This window comes from Bison bison, unplaced genomic scaffold (assembly GCF_000754665.1).
Source record: "Bison bison bison isolate TAMUID 2011002044 unplaced genomic scaffold, Bison_UMD1.0 scf7180017864252, whole genome shotgun sequence".
NCBI classification, from domain to species: Eukaryota; Metazoa; Chordata; class Mammalia; order Artiodactyla; family Bovidae; genus Bison; species Bison bison.
In genome coordinates this window covers 2791625-2804764 of record NW_011494824.1, presented here as the reverse complement: position 1 = coordinate 2804764, position 13140 = coordinate 2791625, and the positions used below count along the sequence as shown (strand labels likewise).

Sequence of the window (13140 nt, the reverse complement as noted above, 5' to 3'; positions counted from 1 at the left end):
CTTAGTAGTAGTAGTAATAGTAGTAGGAATTTAACAGGGTTAAAATATAGAAGAATTCTGAAGTCCAAGAATCTTCCTGGAAACTGTGCTATGCTACAGTTTAGATTCTGGTTTAGACCCCTGGTCAGGGGTCATGAGTCAATGAATTCTTAAGAAAGGGCCACATATTGGAACCTTCATACAAATAAGCATGTCTGTTTCGATCCATCTCCATGGTCTGGCCTCTCCGTATTTCGAGATCCCTCACAAGGGAACCATCCGCTCTGAGAAGTGAAAGCTCAAGGCTGCTCCTGAGGAATCTGTGAAGCAGCTTATATTCGTTTCTTTCCAGCTCCGGGCATTTCTGCTCCTCTCCATTTTAATGTGTGTGCACCAGTGCTCCCCCAGGGACAGCCAGCTCATACTGCTTCACCCTCGTGACTAAATGTCCTCACCTTCCTCTGAAAATGTACCTTCCCATGGTCTGTTCCTTGAGACCTCACTCCATGTGAGGAGAAGGCTCAAGACGATGGCCAGCTGCTGTCTTTCTGGGAAGTACAGGTCTCCTTGTGGATAAATGGTATTTGAATAAGCTCCTTTGAAGAGAGGCCTGAACTCACTGTGGACAGCAGATTACTTCCTATGGCTCCTCTGTCCATGGAATTCTTCTGGCAAGAATACTGGAGTGGGTTGCCATGCCCTCCTCCAGGGGATCTTCTTGACCCAGGCATCAAAACCACATCTCTTCCGTCTCCTGCACTGGCAGGCAGGTTCTTTACCACAAGCGCCACCTGGGAAGCCCCTGTCCCTACCACGGACTGGTCACATTAAACTACACTATCTCCTACTTAGGAGCCTTCTACTGAATTCTCAGCAGAAATACCAGGAGCACCTAATGAAAACAATGGACAGCATCTCAGAGGTGTGCGCTCATCTCCAGGGAGCTGCTGCGCATGCCTCACTTTCCTTCCGCCTCTTCCACCCCCTCAAGGTGTCTGGGTGTCTGTTGGGCTGCATTCTAAGGGGTGGGGCTTAGGCAAGAGGAAACATGTTATAACTAGCTGGAGCTCACTCAGCTTCTTTTGAGACTGGTGTTTGTGTTTTGGGTCCCTTCCTGCCACTGATCTCTTCTCTCTCATTCCTCCAAAGAAGGAACAGGTGCGGCCAAAGGGACTTGGACCTCTTTCTGCTTGAGAGGACTAAGGGGGGTCCGGGGACTGGTGAGGCTGAGGTCCAAAGAAGCACACTAAGGTCCAGCCCAGCTCAAAAGCCAGGGGTCCTGGACCGCCGACGACAATGAATAATGTACATCTGCTGGGAATGCGTCTCCTCTCATTTTAGGGCGGACGTGCTCACAATCCAGCATTCAGGAATCTCTCCATCAAGTTGACCAGTAACTGGAAACGCACCAGCAGAGACGTAACCTGGCTTTCGAACTGCACAGATGCTTCAGTGTTTTTCTGAGCAGCTAAGACAAAAAATTCCCTCAACAGGAAACAAAACCACCTTCCTGTATATTCAAGGAAGATTATAAAGTTTATCTACTAAATTGTGCCTTTGCCTGAATTAAAAGAATTCTTCCTATTCATTTCTTCTTTTTATAGCTGAAGCCTGTCTTATATCATTCTATATATGTATAAAGGATTGTGCTATTTCTACTAAAAAAAATCATGTAACTGTAAGTGGAGATCAAGAAAATACAGATATATTTAGCTATAAGAGACTCAATTCTAGCCTGACAATCATTTTATACACACAACATACATATATATCCACATATGTACATATCTATTTCTTATTACTTCCCTGGTGGCTTTCCTGGTAACTCAGACAGTAGAGAGAGTCTGCCTGCAATGCAGGAAACCCGAGTTTGATCCCTGAATCAGGAAGATTCCCTGCAGAAGAGAATGGCAACCCACTCCAGTATTCTTGCCTGGAGAATTCCATGGACTGAGGAGCCTGCCAAGCTAAAGTCCATGGGGTCACAAAGAGTTGGACATGGCTGAACAACTCTTTCTTCCCTTAATACTAAAAATACGAAATATTTTGTGATATACTTTATTATACAGTTAAACAGGCAAATGTTTCTATGCAGGAAGATAGGATTATTTGAGACCTATAAGACATTTTAAAATAGGTTCCTTAAGAAAGTTTCTTCTTTGGGAAACTGAAAATGGTCAAAGAACAGCAAGGTGATGCCTATGAGGAGAAGCTTCTCTTAAATGCACTCATTTCTTGTCAGGGTACCAACAGGTCTAAGAAGCCATTTCCCTGCCTTTCATTTCGCTTGCTAATAGTCAAGACAATTCCCATTCTGTTTGTAACTGGAGTCTGTCCTGGTCCCGCATTTAATTAGTGACCTCTTCCCATTGAGCTTCAAAGCATTCCACTTGTGCCAAATGGATGGGTTCATCCAGAGCTAACTCTGATGACTGCATTTATTTATGAACAGACAAGCGTTTCCTCCCCAGAGTGCAAGCATTTCTGTAAACAAGCAGGGGCTTTGGATCCTTGGGAGATTCTTCTGCTGCTGAAAAGTGGCTGCCTTTCCTCCCCAACTGCTGTAAAATCTACCCATCTGTTGCCAGGCAGGCAGAAATGGTCTATTTCACACATTTCTGATGTTCATTTTGGGACAGAATAATTAGGATTAAAATATCTGGTTTAAATCCAAACCATATCTGTGTAATAAGAACTGTGTGAATCTCATTTTTTTTTTTTTAAGTGCAACATGAACAATACTCAAGGGGAAAAAATGCCCTAAAGTTTTCAGAGGAGCCCAGCTCACACCTCTAAATTCTTTGGAAGGCAAATGTGGAAAAATAGAAAAGGCCATAGGAGGAGCTATAGCTTTCATCGTAGAAATCTATATATACTGCTTAGAAACATCAACACATATTTTAGAGACATTTGGGCTGGAACTAAAGACATGTATACGTGAATTTCATTTTAAGCTGTTAAGTGGACATTTGCTAATATATTAACATAACTACGGTACCTGCACACTGCTTCTGCATCGAAGTTTCGAGTCTGTCTGTGATCGATTACAATAATCTCATGATGTTTATCTAGAAAGCATTCCAGGGCTGACTCTGGAGTCCGAGCAATATTGCAGCTGTAACCGGCTCTGTCACAGGCCCACCAGAATCCATCACTCTGACTATCTTCCTTTGCAAAGATGAGCAAAACCTGAAACACAGAAAAGAGGATCTTGACAGAAGTCATCATCCTTAGAGATGATTGGAAGCAGACCTACATGATACTGGTGGAGGATGCAGCCTCTGGAGAGAAGCCCCCTGAGTTCAAATCCCAGCTGGTCCCCTGCTTCCCGGGTGTCTCTGAACAAGGCAGGGCATCTTCAGCCTACAGCTTCTCCAATATCAGATGTGCTAAAAACAGTGCGAAGTAAGCGAGCTGGGAGGTCTGAGTGAGCACAGAAGACAAGCTCCACCACTGTTGGAGGTTGCTACCCATTTATAATTTCCTAAGTGGCTCTGTCTTCAAATGGACTGATCAGTAAAATGGTAACAGGCTCATCAACACAGGTTAGCCTGTGGTTCACATGCTCATGTATTTGGGGTCAGGGCAGTTGGGGTTTGCCTGAGGTACCTAGAGGCTGCCTCTCCGAACTTAGCACTGAAATCTTTATCCAGACGCAAAAAGGATGGAACTCAAAACATCCTCAAAAACTAACTGCAACACCCAGCACTTGCTGAATCTGGAAAGAACAATCATGAAATGTGAAGCTACTGGAGCTAAGGTGAGGAAGCAGGCCTCTTTTTCTTCACAGGAAAGTACAGCCCCACTCCCTGGAAAGAAGACGGCAGTGCTTACCACCACCCACGTGCCCTCATCATTCCCTGGGCTCTGGAACCCAGATCCCCTGGGGGCCACAATGCCAGAGATGGCCACACCAGCACCTGAGCTTGTTCATTTGTTTGTTTATGGTCTCTCTTCCCCACTAGAATGGAGTTCGGGGCAGGGAAGACCTGTCTGACTTGCTCCTGCTGTGACCCTGCCGGGCAGCACTTGGTACCTGAGTGACTGGATGACTGAGCACAGGGTTTCTGTAAAATAAAAAAGGGCTTTTACTGTCAACTGGAGTAAGACTACATCATGCAACAGACCGAATAAGAAGTACATATATTAATAATCTCAGGATAATGATAAGCATTTAACGTTCTTCACCATTCAGTTCTCATTTAAACAATTACGAACAGAAGGGAAGTTTCTGGTCCTTTAAGCCCATAGTCAATACCAATCTTCATGATGAAAGGGTGAATGTGTTTCACTTAAAATCAGAAAGAAGAGAAATTGGTCAATAATTACCACGACATTTTAAAAAATCCTTCACTAACTGAAAACTGAAAATAAACAGAATAACGAAAATAACAGTATAATGACTCTCATGGACCCATCACCCAGTTTCAGCAGTAAGCCACTCCTGGCCAATGTGACCTCAATGCTTTCCCTACCCACTTTCCAACTCTTGTATTACTTTACAGCAAATCCCACATATTTCACCTGTATGTATCTATTAAAGAAAAAAAACTCTTTTCTAAAAAGAGAAAACCACAATACCATTTTATACCTAAGCCTCTCCAATAATCCTTTATCATTTAACATCTGAATGCATCATAAATGTCAGTTGTTCTACACTGCTTGAATCATTTCCTGTTTTCTCAAATACCGTGATTCCAGAAGAGAAATCATATTTTTAAGCATGATTTTGATATTTTCTTTTAGCACATGGCTTGAAATCACATGCCAGTAACACGTGAGGCAGCCACCCTTCTTCATGGCTCACTGTGGGCAAGGGTCCGTCAGTCTTCAGGCCAGGCTATCCCCCAGAACCTTCGCTACAGACCTACTCCTGGAAAGAAGTGGGAGGCAGCTCTTCCAAGAGAAGTGAGGGACGCAGCCTTCCGGATCTTGATAGTGAAAAGAAAGCCTTCAAATGGAACTGTTAACAATGGAGCTACAGTGAAAAAAATCAGGTAGAATAAATTGGTTAGTACAAAAAGTCACTGGCCTTTGACTTGATGTAGCTGTGGTATTAGCATGAGAAACTCAATATGCAAAGGCTAAACGTCAGGGAAGGTGACAGAACCTCTTGTCCCATCTGTCTGGCTGAATAATGATTGCTAAGCAAGAATCTCAACACTTTATATTTCCTTTCTACATTTATGCCTCAATATTTGACTAATGCTTCCCTGGTGGCTCAGTGGTAAAGAGTCCACCTGCAATGCAGGAGACATGAGTTTGACCCCTGGGTCAGGAAGATCCCCCAGAGAAGGAAATGGCTACCCACTCCAATATTCTTGCCTGGGAAATCTCATGGACAGAGGAGACTGACAGTCTATAGTCTACGGGGTCGCAAGAGAGTCGAACATGACTTAGCAACTAAACAACAACATTTGACTTATGCAATAAGAGCCTAACTGTATTCCCATATTGGCCACTGATACAGGTACTAATCTCTGATGTCTTATGTGTCCTTAAAAGACTGGAGTGCTCCACTTTTGGAAAAATAATGTCATTAATCAAATATTATTGAGCACCTACTATGTGTAGACATGATTTTTTAATTGCTTAGAGTATGCTAACAAAATAAATATGACCTCTTGACCTCAAACAACAGGCATAATAAATAAACAAATGATATGGAATGCTGAAAGTGGTAAGTGTTAGGTGAAACAGTAGAGGCTGCTGGGAGCAGTATTAAGTAGGGTGCTTAGGGTAAGCCCCACCAAGGAAGTGACATATGAGCAGATGCCCAAAGAAAATGGAAAAGTCAAAATGATCACTAAAGATAAATCATCCCACAAAGAGGGAACAGACCCACTGGTCCCTTCAGTGGGATGCATGGCTGATGCGTTCAAGAACTGCAAGGAAGCCAGTGTGACAGCGGGGAGGCCAAAAGAGAGGGACAGGAAGTGGAGGTCACAGCAGAGGGCTCCCTTGTGTAATGCCTTGTAGCCACTTTGGGAAGTTATGCTGGATTTCACATGGAAACTTACCAACCAACTGAACATGTAGGGACTTGTATTAATCATGCCTTAAAATTTTTTTTATTTTATTTGGCTGTGTTGGGTCTTAGTTGCGGCACTCAGGATCTTAGGTGGCAGCATGTGAACTCTTAGTTGTGGCATGCAGGATCTAGTTCCCTGACCAGGGATCAAACCTGAGCCCCCTGCATTGGGAGTGCATAGTCTTAGCCAGGTTAACTTCTGCATTTCTAATGCTTTGATGTCTGGAGCCTTGCTGACCCTGGAGAGATGCCTAGAGAAAGCCAAGGACTTGCCTAGGAATGCATTTTCCATATGCAAACCAATCCGGAGTCGGCTCCTACCACCTCTACCACTTGCTAACCCTCTGGACTACTATCCGCCTGTCCTAAATCACTCCAGGGCCGGGTACCAGGCAACTAGGGACGGTCCTTCTGCCCAACACGTCTCCTGAGTGATTCAGCCAGTCACACCTGTCTACCCTGCCAGCCCTGCCTCACCGCTTCGCACAGAGAGCATAACCACAGCTCCTGACCACACTTTGGCCCTCACACTCCCTGCCTCCAACCGGCCTCTGTGCTTCCCTCTGTGGTCCTGCGTGGCCTGCCCCTCCTCTCAGAACTGTGAGGAATAAACTGTCTTTCAATGACAGTCTCTCCTACTCTGTTGGCTTCACTCTACCTGATTAAAAATTAAAGTCTACATACCGAAACAAGAATTTTTATAAAAGTACTCACTAGAAAACTCTCTCTAGGTACTATTCAAAATTCTTTCCATTTATAAAAGATTAATTCAGAAAGATTACTTTTCAATGATTCAATTCCTAAGCAAAATGAAAATCTATGGCAATTAAAATATATATACATATATTTTAAAGTACTATAGCCGTGACATTGTTGTTAAGGTCTGCCTATCTGGAAAATTCTATTTTCTCTAGGAAGACGGCATAGCCAAAGTTATACTCTCTGCCCCTATCTCCTAGGCCACAGCTGGGCTAATAATGTTGTTTTGGGGAATTTGAAATTTGAACAGAGAGACACAGAGGCTGAGAATTAGGACCCATGGGCCATTAATATAGAGAGATTGAAGGAAAAACCACAAGTTCCTTCTGTCAAAATACTCAGAAATGGCTCACTGCCACCCTTTCTAAACCATGGCTTTCAACTCTTCCTTGGATTCTGGGGGAAAAAATACACTAATACATTTCTTATTCATTTACTATTTTGTGAAAGGCAACTGTTACTCCAAACCAAAGAATGCAACCCCTAAAAAACCTTATGTGATATAGTCCCTCTTCAAACTTATCATTTTATGTATCAGTATTTAGTTTCTTGTTAAACATGTCAATGTGGAAATGTTTACCGACCATTCATTGAGGCAAATCCCTTAAAGTGATTTTTAAAGGGATGATTATTAAATGATTTTTATGATTAAAATGATTTTTACAAAATAATTAACGAAAGCATATAGCCGAACTTGGGACTTCCCTGGCGATCCTCCACCTTCCAATGCAGAGGGCTCCCTGACCAGGGAGCTAAGATCCCACATGCTGCAAAGTGTGGCCAAAAAATGAAAATAAAAAAAAGCATATTGCTTTTTATTTATAGAGTAAAAGTAAACTCACTCTCACCTACTCTAAATAGTATGTGGAACGTTCCTTTGAAGAATACTTTTGTTGATCTATCGCCTAAGATATAAGAACTGGGAGTCAGAAGCTGACAGAGACAACTAGAGTCCAGTGTCTGCCCCCAGGACCAAGCCGGGGACACGTTCAGGTAAGCAGATAAGCACGAGGGATGCAGTACTAGCCGGTGGCCAAAGATAGAGCATGGGCACGGCATCCAGGGAAGGAATCCCCGCGCAGCAGAACGGGAAGAAGGAAGCAGTTTTGTTACACCAACCTCACTGTGCTGTTGCAAACACAGCAAAAGAGAAGAAGACTGAAAGCAGCCCTGTGGTGAAGCCTGGGACAAGGAGGAAACATCTTCCTCTGGAGCAGGTCTTGGCCAACTTGGGTTTGTCCAGGATCGGAACACATACACAGGCAGCGCCCACTCTGCACAGTAGCGCCAGATCATACAAATGGCCATGCGAAGCAAACTGAATGAAGAACGGTCACAACTACTTTCTATGACATTTAGAAACTTTGTCAAAACATACAAAACCTTTATTATTGGTTATAAATGTACAGGGAAATGAAAAATGTAAAATTAACACTTATTCAGTGCACTTTCTTTGAAACATTAGAAACTGAGACTCTGAAGTTTTTTTTCAGCTTACTGAGTAGTTTGAACAGTGCTTGCTTTCCTCCAGCTGTATAAATTATGTGAGCCTCTTTATGCCTTGGTGAATTATAAACTCCTAAGTTTGGATAAACTTCCAACATTTTATCCTCTGTACTTTCAATGTCATGAAATGTCCCCAGAGTTCCTTTAATTAATGTGCAGTTTTCTGTTGGCATCACTTCATCTGTGATATTTCATCCTTTTCGTCACAACCACTTTCTTCACTTAGCTCAATGAACTTGCGTTGAGACTAACTTCCCCTGGCTACACCCTGGAATATCTCACTGGCAGGAGTGAGCTTTCTCCTGCCAGCCAGCTTTCTCCTCTAACTCCATTTACACTGCCATTCACGTCTAGCATTATCACCTTCCACTTCTTTACTATGCTTTCATTTTGGGCGGCTAACTTCCTCTTTCAATCATCAGCTTTTGTGTAATGTCAGGTAGGTTATCACCGAGAAATAAAGGGGCACACTTTGCTTTAACAGAGACTGTGAAACAAGCCTCGAGATTGGCACCGTCCAGGCTGCACATCTGTCTCTGATCACGCTGCATGTTTGTAATTTCTGTAATGACTTGTGGACTGAAGAACTATCAGAAAAGTTTGTAGCAACTTCATGCAATTATCACAGTTCAAACACCAACGTGACTGCAATCTTTGTGACCAGGCATACACAACCTAGTCTGTGTATACTGAAACTGTGCAAAGTGAAGGCTACTTGTGTGTGCTGTGTGCTCAGTCGTGTCCGACTGTTTGTGACCCCATGGACTGTACCCCGCCAGGCTCCTCTATCCATGGGGATTCTCCAGGCAAGAACACTGAAGTGGGTTGCCATGCCTTCCTCCAAGGGATCTTCCTGACCCTGGGACTGAACCCACGTCTCTTGTGTCTCCTGCATTGCAGGCCGATTTTTCATCTGCTGTGCCATTGGGGTATGGCTTTTCAAATGTAACAATGAAAACCTCAGACTGTCAGGCTGGGCCTCCCTGTATTTCTACCTACATTTTTTGGAATTGCAAAGTTTAAATCATCTTTCAACCCAAGCCAGATTGATGAAGTAATGGATAACCCAGGGCAGGGTCCAGAGAATAAGTGCGGGGGGTCTGGTGTAAGAGATTGCAGAGGGGTAGCAGCCAGACTGCAGGTGACCTGGGGGGGGTGTCCTAGAGGCAATGACAGGGGGACTATGACTCTCAGGAGTTTTCAGGGCAGGAAGGGACTCTGGGGGTGACCCACCATCACCCATTCAACAGATGAGGGCAGCAACTCCCCTGACCAAAGCAGTTGCAGAGCTAGACCCGTAATCCCCAGCTCCTCCTTCAGTAATCCTTCTGATGTCCCTGGGCTGTGTTGGAAGTATTATAACCATTCCTTTGACATGTTTTATCAAGAAGGTCTGAAAAACTATCTTTCTAAGGATAGCAATAAGCTGTCTTTCACAGTTAAATGAGAATGAAACTATATAATTACAAAAAAGATAAAAAAAAAAAAACCCTAACTTTTCTTTAACTTGCAGACAGTGTACATTTTCATCATTATTAGTGTTTTTTCTAGAAAGGATATGCCTCAATTCAGTTCAGTTCAGTCGCTCAGTCGTGTCCGACTCTTTGCGACCCCATGAATCGCAGCATGCCAGGCCTCCCTGTCCATCACCAACTCACGGAGTTCACTCAGACTCACGTCCATCGAGTCAGTGATGCCATCCAGCCATCTCATCCTCTGTCGTCCCCTTCTCCTCCTGCCCCCAATCCCTCCCAGCATCACAGTCTTTTCCAATGAGTCAACTCTTCGCATGAGGTGGCCAGAGTACTGCAGTTAATCCCAGGGCTGATCTCCTTCAGAATGGACTGGTTGGATCTCCTTGCAGTCCAAGGGACTCTCAAGAGTCTTCTCCAACACCACAGTTCAAAACCATCAATTCTTCAGCTCTCAGCCTTCACAGTCCAACTCTCACATCCATACATGACCACAGGAAAAACCATAGCCTTGACTATGTTGACCTTTGTTGGCAAAGTAATGTCTCTGCTTTTGAATATGCTATCTAGGTTGGTCGTAACTTTCCTTCCAAGGAGTAAGCATCTTTTAATTTCATGGCTGCAGTCACCATCTGCAGTGATTTTGGAGCCCAAGAAAATAAAGTCTGACACTGTTTCCACTGTTTCCCCATCTATTTCCCATGAAGTGATGGGACCGGATGCCATGATCTTCATTTTCTGAATGTTGAGCTTTAAGCCAACTTTTTCACTCTCCACTTTCACTTTCATCAAGAGGCTTTTTAGTTCCTCTTCACTTTCTGCCCTAAGGGTGGTGTGATCTGCATATCTGAGGTTACTGATATTTCTCCCGGCAATCTTGATTCCAGCTTGTGTTCCTTCCAGCCCAGAGTTTCTCATGATGTACTCTGCATATAAGTTAAATAAGCAGGGTGACAATGTACAGCCTTGACGAACTCCTTTTCCTATTTGGAACCAGTCTGTTGTTCCATGTCCAGTTCTGTTGCTTCCTACATGTCTCCAAATGGATTGTCAATGTCCACAATTAAACATCTAATTTTCAGAATACTTGGTTTGGCTTTAAGCAAAAGCCAGAGAACAAGGAGCTCCTAAGAGTAGACCACGTGGATAAGTGGTCACTGAACCAATGTGATCATAGGTGGGGTCGATTCATTTGGAGACAACAGTTTGGGAGCTTTCCTTAAATGTCCCTAGGAACGTGATGCTCATATACTTTGTTTAATACATCTTTTTGGTTATCTGATGTTGACTAAACTCCAAAATTTGTGTATACTGGAACTATGCAAAGCGAGGGCTTTTTCAAGTAGCTATAGTTTGATGAGAATTTAAGGGCCAGCCATGATATTGAAAGGACTTTAAATACACTACCTCATTTAGTAACCCTTTCACAAATCTTTCTTTGGAGGTGGGCATCATCCCCACTTACAGATGTGGGAACTGAGGTGTGGAATGGTTAAGACACACACCCAAGTCAGCAGCTAACAAGATCTGAAGTGTGGTTGACCTGACCCTCAAGCTTATAATAATCATAAGTAACATGCTCTGTTTTTACCCCTAAAATACTGGACCCTAACAACTAAAGTCACTAACAACTCTGTGGTTCCATGAAACTGGCTGGGTAGAGGACACGACTTGGTGCCAGCAATCAGGACAGACAGGAGAGAAGACGCTAACCACAGGGAGTTACTGACTCTGAACATCTCCATCACTCCATCACTTAATGTGTCAAGATCAGCTTCCCACAAGGCCAGAGGATTGCCAGATAAAGTCTCCAATATATAATGGTTCCAGGGGGAAAAAATAAAATCCATGTCCACACAATATGGAAGTATAAGTTTTAAAGGAAACTGCTGTCTTGCTGGGAGAATGCTCAGGTCACAGCAGTCAGGATCTGCTTCCAAGGCCAGCTGGAAGGCTCAGTCTGAGGGGTGGGGGCGGCAACAGCCTAAGCAGAAATAATTCCACACACTGGAAAGTGAATACGCTCTAGGCATTGATGAAGGAAAGGCCTCTTGGTTTCCAGATGGCACCAGTTGATAAAAATCTATTGCCTCATAATATTACTTTTCTTTTTTGCTAAGACTGGAAAACATGCCCTGCCGTGAGTCACAGGCATTCACCCAGGAGAGCTGTCCTCTACAACTCTGCAAGGCACATCCACCCACTCCACCCCAGTAGCGCTCCACCAGCCCACATCACACTGCCTGGCCACCACATGGGAGCAAATCCCCTCCAGTGACCTCAGAAAAGCACCCTCCAAAGCAACCACATCCTGGAATATGCTTGTCAAGTAAGTTCCTCCCAAGTCCTACGGGCTCCAGCTGACACAGTTAACATTTTCAGCAAGGCAGTGAAATTACAGAGCAGGTATTTTTTTTCTCCAAGAAATAAAATGTAAAAACTAAGGTTCTAGGCCCTTTTTAAGACGGTTGCAATGACAGTATCAGAAGCACAAGAACACTTGATTAGATATCCCTGCCCTTCCAGTGAGAATGTAAAAGACAATAAAAAAACCAGCCAGACTCCCTGGGCGGTCAGGGGTCATCCTGTGGCTCCCTTCTTCCCGACAACACCTGCTGTGGAGTCTTGAGCATATGGACTTGAACTGGATGGATCAGTGCCTAAAATTACGCTTGAATGAGACCCAGGAGTAAAGGCATCCTTGGTTCTAAGTTGAGCTTATTTTTTAAAAAAGAGTTTTCTTCATTATTCCGCCCCTCATTCAGAGAGGGACTCTTGACTACTTTTAGCTGCTGTCACAGGGCCCAAACTCATGGGACAGGAACCAGGCAGGTACATGGTACCACTGGGAACATCCCACCTCTTATGCTGGCTGATGGATTCACAGCATTGATTTTATTAGTTACTATATTTCATAGCTTATGAGCACAAATTTAAAATGTTTTATTATGCTTTAACATACCAAATGTCAGTCAAAACTTACAGACAACTGAGGCTATTATAGAATATTTACATACTGCAAAGGACTACATCATACTTCAGAGGACAGAAATATAGTATAGCTGAGACTTTGTTACAAAATTTGACTGCTAAGCAAACATATTAAAAATAATTTAAGGAAAACCACTAAAGTAGGAGCCTAACTTAAACCTTCTAAAACAGAGACAGTAAAAGGTAATTCTGAAAACCATTTTAACAAATAGTAGAAACAAGGGGAAAAGGGTAATAAAATAGAAAATACAAAAGAAGACTAATTATATCAGTAAGCACACTCAATGTAACCAGATTAAACTTACTTATTAAAGTTAGTTTATCAGAATAGGTTTTAGAAAAATAAAACTATGTGTTCCGTATAAGAGGGATATTTAACATAAAGTTATAAATAAAAATGAC

At 43.2% G+C, this 13140-nt stretch overlaps 1 protein-coding gene across 7 annotated transcripts in view; it reads right to left on the bottom strand.

The window, feature by feature from the left end:
- Positions 1–13140, bottom strand: part of PDE8B (phosphodiesterase 8B) — a 262056-nt gene that overhangs the window by 96852 nt on the left and 152064 nt on the right. For all 7 annotated transcript variants that reach the window (XM_010847622.1, XM_010847623.1, XM_010847627.1 and 4 more), the window contains one exon: positions 2978–3168. In XM_010847622.1, coding sequence (XP_010845924.1) covers positions 2978–3168 — 191 coding nt within the window. The remainder of the gene's footprint in view (positions 1–2977; positions 3169–13140) is intronic.